We start from the raw sequence: 23255 nt of genomic DNA on the forward strand, positions 1-23255 counted from the left end.
CCAATAAAAATTTTTCAGTAACTTATTATCAAACCCTTAAGGAGGTTTAATGGCCCCTGGGTCTGGAAATGTCAAAAAATGAACATTGCCAGTTTTGTTTTAAAAAAGCTTTAAACTCTTGATGTTAAAAAGTTGAAAACCATTCCATAACCAGTAGAAACTGTGCAGTACATAGAGAAAGTTCCTTGACACCTAGGGCTGAAAAAAAAACAAAAATTGACAAAAATTTTCAAAAAAACCTGAAAAAAAATTGTGAAAATCAGTATAAATTTGCGTGTTTTTGTTAAGATTAACAAAACTTATAGCTATTAAAGTTCAATAAAGTACCCATGTCTTGCAAACACCTTTATCAATTTTAATCCGACTCAACTTTAGAATGATCTAACCAAAAAAATTCAAAAATGACAAAAACAAAAACTTTAAAAATTTTGCACTCGAAAACGAGAAAGAGAAGGAAAGAAACGGCAACTAACAGAGAGAGAGAGAGAGAGAGAGAGAGAGAGAGAGAGAGAGCGAGCTAGCTCAAATTTTCCATGATGAGATTCGACTCTGCAACTTATATAAAAAGCTGAAAATGAAAAACTTATAAGAAAAGTTTCCGCAATTCGCAATGAAAATGTTTAAAACCATTTTTTGTCTCTGGAGTTCTGTCAAAAAACCCAACTGCAAGACTTAAAAATTTTCGTTGGCCAGTAATAATTGTTGAACACAGAAAAGGACACAAATATTCAAAAAAAAGTTTTAAAACAATTGCAAATTTTAACAAAATCTTGCCAAAATTTGTAATATTGATATCTTCAGAGCCATCTAATTGTCTCAAGAGACTATCCAGCATCCTATTTCAAGCCTTAAATAGTTTCACCGAATCACAAAGATCCAAAAACTTGGAACATAACAATTTTTCGAAAATTTGAAAAAAATAAATTTTATCAAAAAAATGCACAACTCGAGTCCTTAAAAAACTGCTAAACAATCCAGTAACTATGCAGCAGCTTTTTATCAAACCTTGGAAGAGGTCCCTGGTGCCGGAGAAAAAAATCAAAAAATATTTGAAAAAAATTGATTAAATTCGTGATATGATGATCTTGAAAAATAATCCATTAAATGTAGAAACTATGCAGTAACCTATTATCAAACCCTAGAGGAGATTCCTTGGTCTTGAGGCTGAATGAACGTAGAAAAATCTCAAAAATTTTTTAAAAGACTTGCTATATTCGGTAGCTTCATCACACTAAGCACTTGAAGGACAACTAAACGCGGCTAAGCGCGTCTAATGCAACTTAGTGCCAGCTGGGCGCTACCTATATCCCGTTTTTAAGGACCAGAAGTCAAATGGGTCAGATGAAAAATCGGCCAAGCGAAAAATCGCATAAAAAAGGCCGACAGGATTAATATAATTGCTACAAACTTTGTTTTAGAGCAATTAATAATAAAGCCGTTTTGATTATCGGTTTCTTAAAAAACTAAAGATAAGAGGTTACCCCCATATAGACCGACTGAACAGCCGCTCCTTCATTGGGACTGAAACGGTCAAGATGCAAACAGCCGGCAGATCGCCGGCAAATAGCCACCGTTGACGCGTTTGATGCACATCGGGATTGAAACAGAAAATTTTCTTTTAAGTGTCAAAAAGTTCTTATTCGGCTGGCAGTTTCAACTGGATTCCAAAAGGGCTTTATAAGTTCATCTCGTTTCTTTTGATTTTGCTCTTGTGATCTTGACCGTATTCTTTGCATTGCGTAATTCAATACGTGAAAGACTTTAAAAGCCATTCAGTTGAAAATGAGTGAAAAGTCAGAGGTCAAACGTAAAAATCGCGACTTAAGTAAACCGAAAAACATGATACAAAATGTAAAGCGAATTTTAAAAAGGAGAGCGCCAAAATAATAGCCGTTGAGGGGCTGACGGTGGCTATTAAAAACGGAAGAGGATTACAGCTAATTATGTTAAACGTGTCAAAAAGTTTAAATGTGTTCAACAATTTCATTCGGACACGGTCATTGTTTTGAATTCAACTTCTCAAGCGAGCAACCGCAATTAGAAACATAAACCGACTAACATCGTACAAATGCTCTTGAAAAGCAGGCGAGACAATTTAATTCAGGGGTTGTAGCCTGGATAAATTTCTCTTTCTGGATGTAAAAACTTTTGCCCACGTCGGGATTCGAACCATTGACCTCCCGATACCTGGCCAGTACCACTGCCCACTCGCCTATCAGACCATTGTTTCTAAACTGCAATCAATTTTATAATAGCAACAAGCTTTACTATAGAGTGAGAACAATAGAGGTCACTCAAAAATTAAGAACGAAAGCGTGAAAAAGTCACTTGAGAAGTCAAAGAATGTTCAAGAAGAAAAGCGAAAAAACGATCAAGCAAAAAATCAACATAAAAAAGACCAACGCGTTTACAATAATTGCTACAAACTTCGTTCGAGAGCAATTAATAACATATCCCTATTTGACATTAAAACATAAATCGACTAAAGTCGGAAAAATTGCTCTCGAATGACAGGCGGCGCAATTTAATTAAGGGGCTATAGCGTCGATAACTTTTTCTTAATGGGTGTGAAACCATCAGTCAACGTCAGGATTGGAACCCTGACCACCTGACTCCGGTTCCCTCTCCTCGACGGAGGTATTAACCAGTCACCTATCAGGGATTTGTCTTTGCTTCTCTAACAATCGGTTTTCTTTGAACAAAAAACTTTATTTCGGAGTGAGAGCAATTGAAATCACTCAAAAATCATGAAGTGTGTGATAAAGTCACTTTAGAAGTCAAATATTATTCTGGAAGAAAAACGAAAAACTGTAACGCAAAAAATTTGTTTACAATAACTGCCTCTCATTCGAAAACAATTAGTCATCTTTTTATATCCAAAATCCACATGAGAGACAAATGTGAATTTAAACTTGCGGTAAATCGCAAATGCCCAAAAATTGAGTGACAACGCGAATGAAAAAATCAGTTCCAATGGATGTGAAAAAAGACGATACGCACACAATATTATCGAAAAGTTCATGACTGAAAGACTTTGAAAATCATTTAGAAACATACGCGGCAGATTGCCGGAAAATAGCCGCCGTTGATTCCCGTAATCACTATTGAAATAAGAGAAAAAAATGAAAAAAACATAGCTGGCAGATTGCCAGAAATTAGCCGCAATAGATTCGTAGATCGGCGGTCTAAAAAAAGAGAGACCAAAAAAATTCGTCTTTTCATTGAAGGCTGATCTGTTATATTTTGATTTAAAATCTGTATAAGTTATTGCTGCCTCTATTAGCTGATCTCAAATAACCTTCATTTAGAGTGATACACACCCATTTGACCTTATCTCTTTGAATTAAAGTAAATAAAAGTCAATTTCAAAGTGAGGAAGTCATTTTTGAGAGTGAGGTAAGTCAAGTGTGACCTAAAATTTAATCACGCGCATGAACAAAAAAACTCGCTCCACTAAGAGCGAAAAATGACGTCAAAATTCAGTTGAAATTGCATGAACGAATGAACAAAAAATGGCTGTGACGTCATATGGTCGTAACAAAAATCATGACGACGAAACAAAAAAAACCAAGAGAAGGCCAATAATAGCCTCAGCTATCGCTGTGCGGCTATTAAAAAAAGATTTTTGTAGAAAAAACAATGCAAACTATCTTGATGTCAATTTGTAGGTGAACATACTCCCTTTTCATAGTGAGACAAAACAGGAGCTAGTATCAATACCAATAAGCATTAGAGATGGTAACTAAGACCTATAAGAACAAGTTCGAGAAACGGGCATCTAAAACTGGGCTTTATGAGTTTATCCCGTTTCTAAATCTGATTCCGTTTTTTGATACTGACTCAGTTCATTTTGACTTGCTTTGCTGCACAACTGCTGCCTAGAAGCACTTTCAGTAGAATGAGAGAAGAGTTAAACTAGCCTAGAGAAGTCAAAAAGATTTCACACAAAATTTTTAACAAGATGTGAACCTAGGTAGAGCGAAAAATTTTTATTCGTCGAAGTAATAAAAATAAATAGGAGCGCTATAATAGCCTGCTGAGAAGCTGATGCGGGTATTAAAAATAGAACATTTAAAAAAACTCGCAAAATATTCAAAACAGAAAGCAAGTTTCCACACCTGAACAAGTTTATTCACTCTACATAAAGCTTACTAGTAAAAACAGTTGATGCCTCAAAACAACTCTCTCTCTCTCCCGCTCTATTTTCGGCTTCTGCATGGCCAAATTCACCACTGCTATTTGACTTTTAAAATAATCAAAGTGTGCGAACAGATCCTAGAGACAACTCCCCTATGCAATTCAAATTCAGAACATTTTGAAAAAAGTTGAAGGCCAATAACAACTCAGCTCAACTATCGTAAAAAAGAACTATTTAAAGTTTGGAAGAAAATAAATTACTCAACTTTGCATGCTGAAATGATATCCTCAATTTGTTTTCAAATTTTTATAAAGACAAACCGCTAAACCCTGACAAAACAACAGGCGAAGCAATCAAATTCAGAGGGGGCTGCAGCCTAGATAGCTTGTTATGGGTGCAAAAATTTCCGACCGGAGAGACGTTCGAACCCGCGACCTCCGACGTACTAACCTAAACAGTGGCCCACTCGGCTATCGTGTCCTCGTAATTGCTTATCTTACAATCGCAGAAAACCTAATTACTGAATAAGAGCAAGGTTACGCAAAAATCCAGAATTCAAGCGTGCAAAAGTCAATCGAGAAAAGAAATGTTCTAGACAAAACGGTCAAGCAAAAATTTTGCAATAAAAGACTTAAACTTCGTTGGAGCATTCGTAAGCATTAAACTTTGTTCGAGAGCAATTATACATTTTTCAAAAGTTCAGAGTAAACAACAGGAATATCTTTGTTTGGAGTTTTAAAACCACTTCTAAAGCACAAAAAAATCAAAAGATGGCCACACAAATTCGATGGGCGGGTATTTAATAACTAATGGTGTTTTGATCAGCTCAAACAATTTGATCAGCAGAAATTTGGATGCAGAAATATTTAATATGATACTACATATAGTCCGGGATGCCAGTAAAAGTCGAAAACTCTCTGAACAAAAAAAAAGTGAGTCTAGTATGTAGTTCTCATCTTTTTATAATGATCTGATTATAACGATTTTTACAAAATATGCATCCAAATTTCCTCATGAAGAGATCTACAGTACCATAACTTATACCATAATATCATTATTATACACTCACTTGTATAAGTTTCTGCTTGACATCGTAGAGCGAGTGATCGTATCTAAATAGGACAAAGAGGTCCTGCAGAGTCCCATTTCCACCACTCGAAGTGTTCTGAATGCCCAGAATCAGTTTGAACGTTGGGCCAATTCCTTGCACCTGTAACAAACACAATCAAGTATAATCATAAACCCACTATAAGAAACAAACCGACTAATGTCGGAAGAATTGCTCTCGAACGACAGGCGATGCAATTTGATTCGGGGGCTGTCGCCTAGATAAATTTTTGCTTCATGGGTGCAAAAATAGTTGATCACGCCGGGATTCGAACCAATCTTCACCATTCCTTCCGATCCCTCAACAGCAGCACTACCCACTCTTGGCCCCTCTTGTTAACACGCTGCAATCGATTTTATTTTCTCAGCAAGTTTTACTTCGGAGTGAGAGCAATAGAGATCACTCAAAAATGAAGAACGAAAGTGTGAAAAGTCAGTTGAGAAGTCAAAGAATGTTCTAGAAGAAAAGCGCAAAATGGTCAGGCAAAAAATTTGCATAAAAAGACGAACACGTTTACAATAATTGCTACTAACTTCGTTCAAGAGCAAATAATCAACATTGGACCTTAAACTTGTTATTATTGCGTATAGCTTTTCTATCAGCAAAAACAGCCACAGAATTCAGATCAAAACGTCCCACTCCAATGAAATGCACGTCAGCGGCAACAGAAAACCCAATTTGTTCAGGTTTAATTGATGAATTTAAAAACATTCCTATCGTGTGGTGTAAATTGAGTCCATATCGCAGATCATCTCGCTCATTCAGGCAATCTATCGCATCTGGGTTACATTTTTGAAGCCGCAAAAATTGCGGTTTAAGCAAATCATTTTGTTTCCGTTGAATGAAAAACTTGATATTTCGAAACCATTTAGCAGTTAATTAGCAGACAACAAATAAGGACTTCTAAACTGCTTAATCCAAATTTTAATCAGGATGTGACTGATGATTGAAACAAAATTGCACATAGTTTCTTCTCAGTTTCTCTTACTATTAAATTATAGTTCAAATCTATAATCAAAACATTGAAATGTTACAAAATGTTACCGAAACGGTAGAAAGTTAATATGTCAAAGAAAGTCAACTTCAAAAATCTAAATTCAACAATCTTGAATAAAAAATAAAAAATGAATTGGAAAACGAAATTACAGAAATTTTTGTTTTACCGATAAACAATATTCCGATTTTACTGTTATTTTACTGTTTTGTTTATTATTTGAATTGAAATCATTTTAATTGTAAATAGAATAACTTTAAGTTGCATATTGCCTGATGATGCTTGATATAGCGAAAAGGTTTGTACATTAAATTTTATAATTGACTTAGCCTTTTAACAACAAATCTGGAATGTTAGTGACCTGAGCAGATAGTTTTACAGAAGCTTGGGTGTCCCCATGTGCTGATCCAATTGGCCCATCCACACTAGAATGACTCATGGGAGTCAGGGCTTTATCCAGTGCCTTGCGATAATTTTGAGCAACTGTAAGCTTCAATTTCACCAAGTCACGCTGGAACGCCCGGTAGATCTCTAAAAAAACAAACACCAAGTGAAATTTAAACCAAGTTTCAAATTCCTCGGTTGGGGTTTTTCACTAAACACTGTTTTTTAGCACTCGCATTTAAGTACAGGGACTTTATAATTGCACCTTAGAGCAATTTTACGCTACGGTATCGAAAAGCTAACTACAGCACAATTTTGCTCTGTAACAATCATCTGCATGAAAAGTGTGAAAATCTTAAGAGACTTCATTCTCATTTTCTCCATTCAAATAGGGAAGATCGTTATAAATCATCCCTTCGTTACTTCTCTGTTTACAGTATCGTTAGGTCACAAAAAGTTACATTTTTGGCGACAAGAACACAAACATCAACCGACTTACGTCACACAAATTGCTCTCAACTACAGTCGGGGCAATATCACTCAGGAGGGGCTGTAGCTTAGATAATTTTTTATGGGTGCAAAAACTCCTATCAAGGATCGGTTCGAGCCACCGACCTCTGGTGTATTAGAAAAATTATTTCAACCAACGTAATCCTCATTAGTGACCCTTGAGACCTGTCTTTATTAGGAGAACGATAGGACAGCAAAACAGAAAATTTTGACAAAAATTCTCAAAATTCTATTTTAAAAGTCACAGCAAGCAATGGCTACGGACTGAAACAGTTATTTCAATCAACATCAACCTAATTAGAAACCGATGAAAACTTTCATTAAGGAGACTAAATGATGAAACAAAAACTCAAAACTTGCTAATACTTCAAAAAGTGTAAAAGTCACATATGCAATAACAGCTACATCCTCCTTAGCTGCTGATGAGACCTGTCATTAATGAGAGTAAATTTTAGGACAATAAGTACAACAAATACTAGCAAAACTCATTATACAAGCAAACACTAGCAAAGTTCACAAAAATTGACAAGGACATTGTATGTCATAGAAAGCACTAGCTCAGAACTGAAACAATAGCTTTGATTCTTTAAAGCATCATTAGCAACACCTCAGAATTGACTGTTAGAACTAATAATAAAACAGTTAAAATGGTCAGAAAAATAATATAGAGGTTACCATCAAACATTTTCATTTCCCGTTTGCTCCGTAAACCGTTAGACAAAACAGCAACTCGATTCAAGTTTGAGTCTGAAGTCAATTGCGTCTTAACTTGACAGAAGAAGTTGACAAAATGTCACCAATGGCCTAAAAAATATGTCACCAATGGCGTTAGAGCATTATATCGACCAGAAATGAAGATTTCAAATGAAAATTTCAAACCAAATTTTGAATTGAGTTTAAGTTGTAAACTGCCGAGAACTTAGTTGGCGGATTAAAATCTTAACGGGAGAAAATTGAACCAAGAAAAAATCAAATAGCAAAGCCGTTGAGTTAAATTTACCTGAAATATTTAACAATTAAACAAAGCCGGTAGATTACCGGAATAGCTGCGAAAGAATAGACTTGCGTTCTGCATAATAGAGATCGAAACAAACAGATATAAGTTGAAAAACTTATCGACGCCGCTCAAACCCTTATGTAAAAAACATTCATCGATAAATTAATAAAGACCGTTAAACTTCATTCCGCAGAAACCTTTTCATTAGGGACCTTTATTACACATACGGGTTCCTTTGACCTTACACTAATTCAAATTAAAGTTAAATTTTAAAGTGCAAAAGTCATTTTATTGAGTGAGGTAAGCCACGTATGATCAAAAACTAATCACGCAAGTAACCTAAAAGAGTTGGCTAAAAAGAGTGAGAAATGACGTCAAGCGCGCAAATACCGCTAGTGAGAGGAAGAAGTCATTCAGAAATTTTGAATTTCAGCTTTGCTGTGCGAACAAATGTAAAACGAAAAAGAGCGTCAGACGACGAAACAAAACAAACATAGCAAGACAAGTTCTGACATACAATTCAAAGAATTTTCATCAGAAAAACTAGACCTAGAACGGACTACAATGAATTGGGAAAACCATTTCTAAACAAAATTAGATAAAATGAAAAAAATGAAATTCAAGGTCAAAATGCCGCATCTGAACAAAAAAACCACTAGCGAGAAATGGAAATTTGGTTCAAACAAAACACTAAGCCTATAATTAACTATGAGTGTACTGGGCAAACCACTTAGAAAAAAATCCGATTCAAAAAACGAAAATGGCAAAAATCAAAGTGAAATTGCCGCATGTGAACAAAAACCTCTAGCGAGAGAGCGAACTTTTGTTCAAACACTAATTTCTCAATTTACTTTAAAATTAGAGCAAAAAATTTCACACCGCAAAACCACTCGTTTTTTCGTTCCACTTCCTGTTTCGGCGTGACCAAAATCACTACTCCAATTTGACTTCAAAAATCATGAAAATGTGTGAACAGATCTTAAAAAAAGACAGCGCCCCAATACAATTCAAAATCTTTGAATTGTATACAAGGAGACTGCCTAAATAATAGCCGCGAGAGGCTGACAGCGTCTATTCATAATGTACAATGCAAAGATCAAAGCCATTGAAAAATTTGTGAACACATCTTAAAAAAACACAGCGCCCCAATACAATTCAAATTCTTTGAATTGTAAAAAACCAAGAAAAGGCCAATAATAGCCTCGGATATCGCTTCGCGGCTATTAATAACTGCATGAGCTTGAACGTCCAGGCGAGAAACAAGAAAAGGAGGACAAAGATATCATCATAAAACGCTAAGCAACGCTAACTTTGTGTACTAAATTGGCTAATTCAGTAAGAGCTAATAGAATTCTATCTTCAAAAGCATGCAAGGAAATTCGAGTTAATAATTATTTTATTAAATAATTTCCCAATATTTTGCGACACTGAAGAGTACCGTTAAACAGTCAGTGAAAAGGATCACAAATTGATGATTGGATGATCGATCTTACCAGCCGAATGTTCCTTCTCTCTAGTGGTCTGATCAACATACAAGGAGACATACAAGGAGATGAAAATTCAAAGAATTTTCATCAGAAAAACTAGACCTAGAACGGACTACGATGAATTGGGAAAACCATTTCTAAACAAAATTAGATAAAATGAAAAAAATGAAATTCAAGGTCAAAATGCCGCATCTGAACAAAAAAACCACTAGCGAGAAATGGAAATTTGGTTCAAACAAAACACTAAGCCTATAATTAACTATGAGTGTACTGGGAAAACCATTTAGAAAAAAATCCGATTCAAAAAACGAAAACGGCAAAAATTAAAGTGAAATTGCCGCATGTGAACAAAAACCTCTAGCGAGAGAGCGAACTTTTGTTCAAACACTAATTTCTCAATTTACTTTAAAATTAGAGCAAAAAATTTCACACCGCAAAACCACTCGTTTTTTCGTTCCACTTCCTGTTTCGGCGTGACCAAAATCACTACTCCAATTTGACTTCAAAAATCATGAAAATGTGTGAACAGATCTTAAAAAAAGACAGCGCCCCAATACAATTCAAAATCTTTGAATTGTATACAAGGAGACTGCCTAAATAATAGCCGCGAGAGGCTGACAGCGTCTATTCATAATGTACAATGCAAAGATCAAAGTCATTGAAAAATGTGTGAACACATCTTAAAAAAAACACAGCGCCCCAATACAATTCAAATTCTTTGAATTGTAAAAAACCAAGAAAAGGCCAATAATAGCCTCGGATATCGCTTCGTGGCTATTAATAACTGCATGAGCTTGAGCGTCCAGGAGAGAAACAAGAAAGGGAGGACAAAGATATCATCATAAAACGCTAAGTAACGCTAACTTTGTGTACTAAATTGGCTAATTCAGTAAGAGCTAATAGAATTCTATCTTCAAAAGCATGCGCGGAAATTCGAGTTAATAATTATTTTATTAAATAATTTCTCAACATTTTGCGACACTGAAGAGTACCGTTAAACAGTCAGTGAAAAGGATCACAAATTGATGATTGGATGATGGATCTTACCAGCAGAATGTTCCTTCTCTCTAGTGGTCTGATCAACATACAGTTTAGTCTTCTTGGGAATATTCAGTCTCACATTTTGTTCAGGTGGGGCTCCTCCTACAACCTCCCTCTCGTTGAATTTGGCCACTCGTCTCAACAACTGAACCTGAGAAGGCATAAACAAATGTTTTAACACAAAACAATCACTCATTGTTTAGATGATTCTTTATATAATTCATTGTTTATATAATTCTTATTGTTTATATAATTCAGAAAATGACTTACTAACGTTTTACGTCTCTCATCATGTACCTCTTTATTTCAGGAGTTGATGCGGCACTGAAAGATGTGAAGACAAGTGAACTCACCTTCAGTGCTCCGTTGGAGTTAACAGTGATAAGTGCGCCCTCTTCTCTTCCGAACTGGCCAAACCTCATGGCTACTACATTGTGCTCACCCGTGTCCAGAATCCCCACCAGAAATTTCTCCCTGAACAAACCGAATAGGTTTCCCTAAGAGTACGAAAATCATCTAACCGATTGCATTATACCTATGCATTATTATACCTATGATTTATACCTATAAATTTTACCTATGCATTATTTTTTGAAATTAAAGCGAATAAATTACATCTGGAAGATTAAAACCAACCAACTGCCAGCATTTGATGAAAGCAGGGGCCGTGAACTTAAAACCACAAATCAACAAATATGAAAGAACTGGACTCTCAAGTACTGGGGCTATAAATTCAAAAGCTCAAAACTAGAACATAACCGACTAACGTCGGGCGAATCGCTCTCAAACGACCGGCGAGCGGTTGGCTTCGTCAGAAGCTAGCCACGGGGGGCTGATGGGGGGGCAACACTGGGTTTGGAGGGGGGGCAACAGCGCGGTGGGGGGGGGGGGGTGGGATGGGTGGAGGCAATAGTGGGGGTGGGGGGGCCAACAAGGGGGGGGGGGTGTCTCAACCTCAAAGAACCGCCCTTCACACCATAAGTATAAGTCTCCAAAACAGTTTGAGCTGAAACAGAGCTGAAAAGCTCTAAGAGCACTTAATGACCGCTGGGCGCTACCTGTTTATCCCGTTTTTGAGGACGAAAAGTCAAAAGCGTCAGACGAAAAATTGGTCAAGCGAAAAATCGCATAAAAAAGACCACCAGGACTAATATAATTGCTACAAACTTCGTTTGAGAGCAATTAAAAATTCATTCGTTAGAAAAGCTTTACAGGACTGGAACTCTTTACCTTGTCTCTTAAGAAAAAACGAAAAAACATTCAAAAAACAAAAATTTAATCAAATTTTTGAGGAAATTAAAAGAGACCCTTGCATGCAGATATCGGATTGTTTATCTTGGAAACATGTAAGGTTTAAAAACTAACTTTTCTTGGGTTCCAATTTTGAAGAAATAAAAATTTTTTATTAATGACATTGCTATTATCCTTGATACTTTGCACTGCTATTTTGTTTTGCGCATTCTACTCATTGGTTTTTCACAGCAATAATGGATTGACTTTAGTGTTTTTTTTAAATTGGAAAAAAATTGACGCCGATCAAAAAGCTAGGTAAAAAAGCTAGGTTTTAAAAAACACTCAGCGATAAATTAACAAAGCTTGCTAGCATTCATTCCGCAAAAGCCTTTAATTAGGGACCTTTACTGCATATATGAGTACATTTGACATTAAACTAATTAAAATTAAACATAAGTTTTAAAGTGAGAGGTCATTTTATTGAGAGGTAAGTCACGTATGATCAAAATCTGATCACGCAAATGAACTTAAAACCTTTGCTAGGGAGAGATTGAGAAAGGAAGTCATGCGCGCAAAGGCCGTTAGGGAGAGGAAGACGACGCACAGAAAATAAGAATTTTCAGCCTTGCTGTGTGAACAAATGTTAAACGAAAAAGAGCGTCAGAAGACGAAACAGAAAAAAAAACGTAGCTGGAAGAATTCCGGAAGCGACTCGAAGCATCAAAACTTCACAAAAAACAGCAATTGCAATTGAAGCCGTTACAATTTGTATTAAAATCATTACCACTCCAGGTCTGATATAAAAATTGGTGAAGTTTTAACCACTGTCACCAAGAGAAACGAAATGCAGCAACTTTTTTATTGAAAACGTTTCAGAACGTTAAAAAAGTCACACTATCAATTGCCCTCAAATAATTTATGATTTTAATCTAAAAAAGATCGTTAAAGCAAATGGCAGATAATGATCTTAGAAACTAAGCTAAATTCTTCAAAATAGAAGGCACAAATTTAAGAAACAGAAAACCACTACACAAAAAATTCTAATCAATGCAACTAAGACAAGAAAAACACATACTTAATACTTGTCGTATATATGCTCTATTCAAAAGAACAACATGATTTAATACTTATTCAAAAACTGAACTAATCATAGAAAAGACATAAGCAGCAACAGAAAAATATTCAAAGGCAAAAAGTCGTTTAAAAACAATACCAAGGCCGGAAAAAAACTGCAATAAATACTAATAGTTGGAAATTTTGGAAAAGGCTTCCTAGCAAATTATCAGTACTGTCTTATGTTGAATGCAACTAATTGCAAACCAGAGAAAATCTAATAAAAAGCTGAAATCATTCAATTTTCAACAACTGAAAAAATCAAAAAACGAATACGAATGAAGCTGACAGGACAAAACTAGGACGATACAAAGACACAGTGTAAGGAACACCGTAACAAAAAAACTAATTCTTGAAAGTTAAAAACCAAATTAAAAAATCAAGAAAAACGAATAGATTTCATTGCTCACCAATCGAGACAGAGAAGCGAAAAGATAACGAGTCATCCGAGACAAACATCTATTTTTCTGAAGAGAACAAAAAAAGCAGAATTCAAACCTACGAAACACTAAACATTTTGCAAAATATGGTCAAAAAACTCTTAAGACCGCATTTATGAATACAATTTCAACTGTTTTTCAAACTTAACGCCCAAAAATGATTGAATTTTTATTGAAACTAAATTAAAGTCCCTCATGTTGCACGAAAAGACTATTTCTAGTAATTAAAACTAAAATACAAACAAAAAACTGACATAAATTGGAACAAATAGTACCAAAATCGGATTATTATATATACAATTTTGTAAAAACAAAATTACATCGATGTAGAGAGGTAGAGAAACTACTTTTCAAAGTCAAAAAGTCATTCACTAAACGCAGCGTATGATCAAAAAAATTCTATCGCTCAGAAAACAATTTGTTCACACGGCAATTTTAATCACTTTCCCTTTTAGGTTAAAAATCGTACTTCCAGTAAAAAAAACCTCTTCGAGTCGTAAAAAAACCAAGATCACCGCAATATAGCTCCGCTCAGCTTACAGCTTAGCAGATTTAAAACATAGCGAGAAGTCATGAAGTTCAATCCAAATAACTGAATGAAAACTAAAAAAACACTGTATCCGGCAGGCAGACCAACTGGAAAATGCCGGCCAAAGCGACAAACAGTGTTTAACGAGTTTAAAGGAGAAACAAAAAAATAGCATTGCTAAAATTTTTGAAGCTAAAATCTTGAAAAAGAATACCCAGCAACCCTCGAGTAAACCCAGCAAACCTCACACAAGCTTTCATGAAGCTTTATTGGCCCCCCGAGAATAAAAAACGCCAAAAATTACGCCCACAAAGTTGCATTATTGAATTTCATTGAAAACCTGTCCTTTATTGAGTTCTGCGATCTTCAGATGTCAACTTAATTTTTTGAGAGGCTTAAATATGGGTCACTGGATAGTTTCTAGAAAAAAACTAACGGCCTTGAAGGTAATAATATAACAAAGTTTACCAACCTTCCAATGGAAGAAGAATTTTTCTGGAACAATAAGAGGGAGAGGGGGTGGGGTTGGCAATTTAAATTACGTATTTAGGATAAAAATTATGGGTGCCAAAACTCTGACCTCATAGAGATTCGAACAATCAACCTCCAGGATAACACTCTAACGTCATAACCACAAAGCTACAACGGATAGATTTTCACCCCAAGCCCACCGCACGCACACACACACACACACACACACACCACAATCGGTTAAATAATAGCAATAAAGAAAAAGAGCCATTGAGATCACTCAAAATGAAGTGAGGCGTGAAAAAGTCACTTGAGAAGACAAAAATGTTATACAACACAGTTCAAAAACGATCAGGCGAAAAATTGCAATAATAGAGCCCGCAGATATGTGGCCTTCCATGGAGTTGAAACAACTAATGAAATAAGTTATACAGATTGACCACCGGTCCTTCAATAGACCACTAGACTTTTTGGTTTAGAGTGGGTCTGTCATTTTTATGACACATACGCTGTATAAGGAAAAAAACCCTAACAGATCCTTTTCAAAATTAATAATTGATATCAAACTAAAGACTAAAACTCAAGAATTAGGGCATATACGTTTGGCAGTACTTAGATGCCCGCTATTAAGCTTTAAAACTTGAGTCCAGAAGTATTTTTTGAGTGATGTAAGTCAAGCAAATGACCTAAAAGCAGAACAAATGACGTCAAGCATAAAAATTTTAACTGTAAAGCAGTAGAAGACACTGAAAATGAAAAAGTCAATGTTCGCAGGAAAAATCGATGGAGACAACGAATTAAAAAAACCTAGCAGGAGAAGTCCTGAAATACAAGTCAAAGAATTGTATTAATTTATGAAATGACAATAATTTACTCCGCTTTATAAGTCAAATGAGAGCTGTCACTAAAGAGACTAAACAATAAAACAACACAAGAACAACAAACAAGCAACACTAAAAATTCAATTTTTTTTGAAAAGACAGGATCAACATCAAAGAACAACTGCTGACTATGAACTCAAACGGCCAACTAAATTCCTCAAACTGCCAACTATATTCCTCTATTTCTCATTAGCAACCTATTATTTAATTTCGATGAGTCCTCTTACTAATAATATTAGATAATTGTTACGCACTGATTTTAAGAGCGTTCCTCATGGTGTTTTCAGAGGTTAATATTAGCAGTAAATAATGTGAAAAATTGTCATTTTTCAAGGACTTATTTAGATGTTTCACAGTGCGGTTTTTAGCGGATATGGAGCGGTTCGGATGCGCGATATATCCACTAGTTTGCCTTGAAATTTGAAGTTTTGTTTATCCAAAACTGTGCTCTTAGGAAGCCTGATTTGACTTAGTAATTTATAAAGATTTTCCAGTTCAATCTTTAATTATTTCAACTCGAATTAATCAATATTTATTAGCAAGAAGTTCTCAAGTTATATCAAGTTTTTCAAAGATGTTAATCAACTGATTGTCAGGCTGGTTCTCCGGTGTTCTGGTGATCATAAGTTCCGCAGGGCTGTACCTTGAGTTGTATTGGTCCTTCGCAAATATTTACTGATCAATAAGTTGGGCAATTTCCGGCTTTTGTACGTCTCTTGATGTTTGTTAAGTACATATGCAAGTTCCGTATTAGCACCTACTTTATCAGAATAATTACTGCACCAAGTACATACTCTCTCGTGAAGTTATTTACTAATTATGCGAATTTATCTTCAAGAAACTCAAAAAAGTAAATATTGAGGCTTTTAGGCACTTGATATGTTTATCAGTAAACTGTCAATCTGCGGTTATTTTTCATAAACATACACAAATTAGGGGTTACAGGCCTAGATGGAAATACTGGCTATATATGGCCTTGAAACTAAATGAAATTTATAGCAATTATTTATGGATATTATAAGGAATATCACGTAACTATGAGGGACGAAATAGGGGCGTGACACAACCGGACTTTATGAAAATTTTCCATAAAAATTTTGAGAAGGAACAGGGTTTTACAATTTTTCTATAAAACATATAATCTGCACGAGTAAGAGGATATACATATGTTTTTGTTGGAGCCACCCAATTTAGGTGTTTTTAGAAAAGAGTTTTTGAACGAAAGCATTTAAGTTAAAGACAATTAAGGAAGTTAAGAGAAGTAAAGATTAAGTTAAGACACATAGAGATAAAGGTTAAAATGAACAAAGTTAAGGCGAGAAATAAGGTTGTTAAGGAACATTTAAGAGGTTAAGATGCGCTAATTCAGAATAAAGATAGAGAACATTAGATAAAAATAAGGTTGAGAGAACGCGTTAAGATTTGCACTGAAAATAATCATAGTTAATTCGTTAAATAATGGCTTAAACTTTGAGAAGGAGTAGAAGAAGGATACTGGTTGAATGAATGGTTTAAAGCACTGGTTATTATCATGAATTTAAGCACTTCGGATTTTGAATATAGGCACTTCGGAGAACTTAATAAGTGAAAGGATACTTAAACGATTAAAAGGATAATACTTGTCAAACTATATAAGACTTTCAAGAATTTAAAGCATACTCTCCTCTCGGGATTGAGCTTGGTTGTTCAGTTCTTCTTCTGTGTTGAATCGATCAAGTGTATTTAGTGACATTGTTGAAGTTGCTGGCATTGAGTTTCGTCGTTGTCGTTTAAGGGTTCCAAGTTCTTCTGGAGAGATGACTGTTGGCGGTTGCTTGAGTTGTTTGGCTAGATTTGTAACGACATCTGCTTTCAGATGTTTTGGTACTGAAACTACTGGGTTAAGCGGTACATTGGTTCCGTTAAGCTTCATGAAATTTCGTACCATTCGTCGTACAAAAACTACCTTATGGTATAAGCACATGAAGAGAATATTCAATAAAGACAAAAATTGTCAGCGAGAGAGAAAGCTTGATTGGCACGTAATATTCAAGTTTGTCAATTAGTGCTGGCTTGAATGATTTCATTTCAATGGTAATGGGCTTTGCTATGTCGTCTAATGATTCTGTTGATAACTTTCGATTGGAATAAATGAATTCTGTTTTGACATTTTTCAGTAAATCAAGGTTGGCATCAGTGCTTGTTTCGTATTTTGGTAGCTCGTTTATGTTTGGAACTGAGTCACAAAAATGTTCTAGTGGGTCTGGTAATTTTACATTGATTCTCTTCGCTGGAAGATACTGACAACTTTGTAAATCAGCTCGGATTTCAATGTGGTCACTGAACATTGTATGTCCACATTTTAATGTGATTAAACAGATGTTACAACCTTTATGAGGACCATTGGTGTGTCGGCCGTTTTCGTTCATACCAATCTCGCTAAGGGTAAAATCACATGAAGCTGACGTGAGGAGCCAAATTCCGTATCCAAGATTCTGTGCTCGTTCTGGGTTAGGTAACACAACCTTCTCTGTGTCACGTACTCTCAATGCTGTAATTGCATAATGAAACATGAGGGTTGCTAGGCACGAGGAGAATCCAAGGTGTGTTTCCATTGTCTCGTGACAGATTCGGTATCGTGGCGATCCAAGGCAGTTGTCGTACTGGAATCCTGTCAGTACTGTTGTTTCCATCTGACCTTCTGAGATTGCTAGGTATTCTCACTCTATCACCCATTGTAAGGCGTCTACAGAGTCCTTCTGGGGCATAGGGATTACTTTTGCACGATAAACTTCAAACACTATCTGGCTAGAGGCTAGGGGAATAGCTAATGTCAGTAAAAGTCCGTCTTCTACTGTTGAAATCTCTTGTACGAGTTTCGCATCGTAGTACGAAAGTATGTCAGTCATGAGTATTGCCAAAGTTAGAAGATCTGGTGCGTTCTTTTGGCTATCATGGACTGCGTCAAGGATCTTTATCAACGATTTTCGGGGTACTAAAGAGATTGGAAGGCGTTTATCAAGTAAAGTAGGAATTGCATTTATAACATTAATTCGGAAAGAATATAGGGCTGCTCATAACTTTTAATATCTGCATAAAGTGTAAAAAGTAATGATGCTGCTGTGTCAAACTCAAAGTTCAGTTGTTGTAGTGTTGCTTGAATGTCCATGCAGGTTGCTATTGCGTTCAGATTGTGGTCTACAATTGCGAATTGTTCCTCAACTAGTTTCCAGTTTCTGTTCTGGTTTTCTTGCATTTCGTTTTGAACTTTATAAGCCTTTGCAAGTTCGTCAGAAACTAGAAAGGATTTCTCATCGGTTTGCGCACCGATTTCCATGACATAGTCATTAAGGCTATTAAAAATGTTAGCTAGTCTATCGATATTTTCAGCATTTTGAGATGTTCGTTGACAAGAGCCGAAAATTCCTGCGATTCCACCGCATCCTCCGCTGCTCATTGCTATTCCTGGACCAAAAAGTCCAATTCCAGCACTTGCGGCTGCTATAGCAGGCGGAGCGGCTCTTTTCTGTCTGTTTCGGGGGTCCTCTTCGACTCTGGTGAGGAGTTTTTCGGTCTCATTGCGTAGTTTAAAGACTTCAATTTCGGCTTCGACTATTTCGTTGAGGATCTTCGTGCAAAGCCAGTCAACATTGAAAACATCTGTCTGGTTTCTGTACGTAGTACTGTACGTAGTATTGCAAAACTCTGACTGAGTAGTCCATTTCATTGAGAGTTCGTGAAGTAGGGTCTCTACTTGGTGTCGTACCGTAAAGTTATAGCGGGGAAACAGTACCAAGAACTCCGCATTTATGCACTTCTCAGTGATCAAGATCTTTCCTTCCTTGTGAAAGATGATTCCTTGGAACAACGCGTCTTCTGTGTTAGTCGAGATCTCAAAAGTGGGGCCCAAAAGTACGAGATTTATCACAATTGTAAGTAACATTTTCGTGTTTCAATAGTAACAACTATGTTTCAGAACAATCTTCTGCTGATGTGGCTCTTCTGGGTGTTCAACTGGTTTCTATTTGGCTTTCGGTGTTTATTTGCTCATTTGTTTAATGTAATCAGGCTTCTAGTACTAATTTGCTCAATTTGGCACTTGATCATGTGATGTTTATTTGTTTCAGGTGTACTCTGCTTTTATATCATTTGTGTTTGTGTTTATTGATATTATTACTAAATATGGTGTTTAAACATGTTGAAGTGTAGTTCTTTGATTGAATAGTGGGTGTGTGATGATGGGGATAGTGGTTGGGGGGTAAAATTATGCAGTCTTTACATGTTTTTTCGAGTTTTTCAAATTATTCTGATATCAATATGTGCTTTAATATTACTGTCGGCCCGAATAAAATCACTCTGGGATGCTACAACAACGGGACCAGGTATGTGTCAAGGAACTGGGTTCACTGGTCTTGTTTAGTTCACCCAGAGTGCAATATAACTAATAGTACAGTATGGTTAATAGTATAGTAGATGGAGGAGATGGTTGGGACGGGGACTCAATATTATTATTAGTATTCATATTATTCGGAATTGTTGGGATGTGGAGAAGGAGGGGAAGATGTGTGGGAAGAAGAAGGGAGAGGGAAGACATTGAAGATCAGGAAGATGAGGGAGGAGTTGAAATGGAGGAGACGGCAGTATAACTAGTTATTTATATTTATTTATATAACTTATTAACTGACTTGTAATTGTAGTATGGACTAGTTCTCCTTAATATACTGCCTAATATACTTGGTGCTATTAACATTTAATAAGCTGCTACTAATATCATAGTAATTCGTATATATCAAACTTATTTTGTGGGGAGGATTGAGGACGTAAGTAGGGGATAAAAGGAAGAATTTGTGAGGCATAAGAATAAGTAAATGTTAGTGAAGGGTGTAATTGTGTGTTCAGAGTGGTGTTGTGTGTTTTACGGCATGTGTTGTTAACAATTAGCGATCGTTGCGGCATGGTATTTAAACGTCCTTGGCATTTATTGCATAATTTGTTCTGTTTGTGTGTTTTCATTCCTGCGATTGTTCATTTTTTACTTAACACTTTAGCTTTTTACTTGCTTAATAACCAGTTTGACTCAATTTTGGAACTTTCAGGTAGTTATTGTTAATCATGGATGTTGCCCAGTATGAAGATTTTCTGGCTTTCGTACGAAGCAGGACGTTTTCTCAGTCTGAATTGGTGTATCCAGCATTTGTTCGGACGTCTGAGGGACGACGAGCTTATCGGGACAAAGCAGAGCATATGGTACTGGGGACAAAGAATGTGGGGACGTCTGAATTGGCCGTGAATCGGAAGATTTTGATGTACAAGGTGGAAGTGAAGGTAGGCAACGAGATGCAAGTTCAGGAGAAGGAAATTCCAACTCAGCAGATGGTGTCTCAGGAATTGGCTTCCTTTCATGTCGGGTTCAGTGCTTCTGCAAAGCACATTACTCGTGTGAGGTCACAAGTCGATCGCCTGAAAGCTGCTGGGTTCCTCTTTCCACGTTCGATGGGCGGGTTACAGGCCGCTGTTGAGAGGTAATTGCATATGTGTTTATTTATTATGTATACTTTATGTGTTTTTCTTTAGTTTTTTTTGTGTATCATTAAGTGTGGAGGTGTTTTTGCTTGTTTTCAGAGCCAGTCGTGAATGTGTGCCAATTTTCGTGAAGATGCACGGCAAAGAGGTGCATTGCACCTTTTTCCGTGCGAATCTTCGCGCAAATGTGTGTGCTGAATTGGGGTATGAGTTCTATAATGATATTTACTCTGAGTATGTGGACGTAGTGTCATTTAAAACTAGTGTCAAAGTGGCTTGGTGCGGCTGGTGTGTGGGCCAAAGTTGGTGGTCTGTGTGCTCTCAGTGCTCTGTCCTACACATTAACTGGTCGGAAGTCAGGTATTTGTGGTGTTTTATCGCAATTTTCCATTGAATTTGGTACTTTAGTTCAAATTTATGCGGTTTATTGTAGACAAGAAGGTTTCCAAGCATAATGTTCGTGCTCTACGCTTGGCTATTGTGGCCAAGATGCGTTCGCCTGGGTTCTCTGAGCTTGTGAAGGACCAGTTAGGGTACTTTGTGTCGGAGCATGAGATTGCTCAGAGTGAAGACAATGGGTCGTTGGCCGAGTTCTGGGTAAATTATACTTTCAATACATGGTAAGTCTGGTACGTGCATGTGTAGGTAGATGTAACTGAGGTTTTGTTGTTTAGTTTGTCGGTATGGCGTATTTCCTCGGATGCAATGTCAATATCTATTGGCAGTATACTGAGGAAATGGGGTGCGGCTGGGTATGTTACAGGCATTCTATCAATGCTAAGACTACCGCTCCTGCTGTACTGATCCAGTGCATCGGGAAGTTCATCAACAATGAGTATCGGTACCATTGTGAGCCAATCGTGGACGTTCCAAAGTTAGTATTTAACTGTTTTTGTGCAGAAATTATCGAGTTTTTGTGCAATTTTTGAGACATTTTGTTCATTATAATGCATTTAAACAGGTTGGATGATGGTGACCGGTACGTGACTCGTTCTACTAGGACAAGGGGTCATGCCGGTCAGAGTACTAGTGGTGGTGGTACCGTGGCTGAGGATAGCGCCGATGAGGATTGACTAGTGTCGGTGCAATTGTATTCATAATGTAGCTTAGATTTATTTATAGGTGAGTTTTTACTTATTATTTGTCAATTGTAGCTTTGATAATTGATTTTCACTGTTGGAACTAGAAGCTGTAGTGTGTGTGAGCATGTGTTAACATTTTAATTGCGGTTTGTGACTTTATAATGACATATTCGTGAAAGTGTAAAATTGGTGACAGTGAATTTTTTCATTTTTGAGACTTAACTTAACTTCACTTGTGAAAAATTGGTAATAAACTGGTTCTAATGGTTCTAGGTACTTGTGCTGGTTGTTAGCAGCGCTTGTGTGTAATTTGAACTGGTTTGGAAGAGTATTTGGTACTAATTTTCACATGTAACTTTTTCGTAATTTAGGTCATTTTTCCACATCAGGACTGGTGTTGCATATATGTGAATTTTTCAAATTTTATTGAACTTTGGGCAATTTTTTTGGCTTGGCCCACTTGGTAGAGATCGGTGAGGAACAACTATATTATAAATTCAGGTTTTAGGGCACATTTTTGTTCAACTTTTTATTCATGTTTGAGAAAACGAAAAATGCGAAAATTCGGGGGCCCCAGAGTCACTCAATTTTTAAATTGCTCCAATCGGAATCAAAAATGGCAGATCGCATTAGTGGCTCAGAAAACGCTCCAGCGCAAAAATTTGGCGCAATTTGAGCATTTTTCGCAAAGCTATGACTATTTTTGTAATCTGAACCTGGCTAATTTTGAATTAGGAAATTTCGGACTGAATAAGTCGTCACTGTTCATACATTATCGGTATTGAAAGGCTAAAGTGGTACTGTCTACGCCTGGTATTAATGTATATTACTAAACTATAGGCTTTGAAGCTATTTATCGGGTCAGAACATTGATTTTTGAGTCCGAAATGCTAATTTTCAGGCATGATTTTTTCACTATTCGAGCTTTTTCAAGACATGTGTCGGTCTGGTGATGCTCTAGTGACCCAAATCGGGCGCTATCTAGTAGTGCTGATATCCAGCTAACAGGCTATCCGGATATCTGGCTATCAGGGGTAGCGTTTTGGTAGCTTTCGAAGTGATTAACATGTGTTTTGTTCCAGTTTTTTTGTGAAATATGCGAGATTTTTACTTGTGGTGCATCATGTTTGGTGCATAAGTTGACATAGGTTGGAGATAACTGATTTTTGACGGTAACTGAGGGTCATACTAGTGAGTAATATGTTGGTGGCAGCTATTAGTGCAGTTTGATGCATGATTTTGAGGTCATTGTGTTGAGTTTTTCACATTAGAATTTTGGACTAAATTTGGTCAAAGATGTGCAGATTTGGATTTCTTCACTTTTTTCAACATTTATGCATTTCTG

General features: G+C 36.4%; 1 protein-coding gene across 1 annotated transcript in view; it reads right to left on the reverse strand.

Moving 5' to 3' along the window:
* The window catches only part of LOC142346286 (BBSome complex member BBS1-like), a 176788-nt gene that overhangs the window by 44680 nt on the left and 108853 nt on the right, over positions 1 to 23255 (reverse strand). Inside the window, exons 16-19 of the mRNA XM_075398800.1 lie at positions 11013 to 11133; positions 10666 to 10810; positions 6602 to 6771; positions 5208 to 5348 (exon numbers count right to left, since the gene is read on the reverse strand). Of these exons, the coding sequence (XP_075254915.1) occupies positions 5208 to 5348; positions 6602 to 6771; positions 10666 to 10810; positions 11013 to 11133 (577 nt within the window). The remainder of the gene's footprint in view (positions 1 to 5207; positions 5349 to 6601; positions 6772 to 10665; positions 10811 to 11012; positions 11134 to 23255) is intronic.

The sequence above is a fragment of the Convolutriloba macropyga genome, chromosome 9 (assembly GCF_964194025.1).
Source record: "Convolutriloba macropyga chromosome 9, txConMacr16.3, whole genome shotgun sequence".
In the NCBI taxonomy this organism is placed as follows: domain Eukaryota; kingdom Metazoa; phylum Xenacoelomorpha; order Acoela; family Convolutidae; genus Convolutriloba; species Convolutriloba macropyga.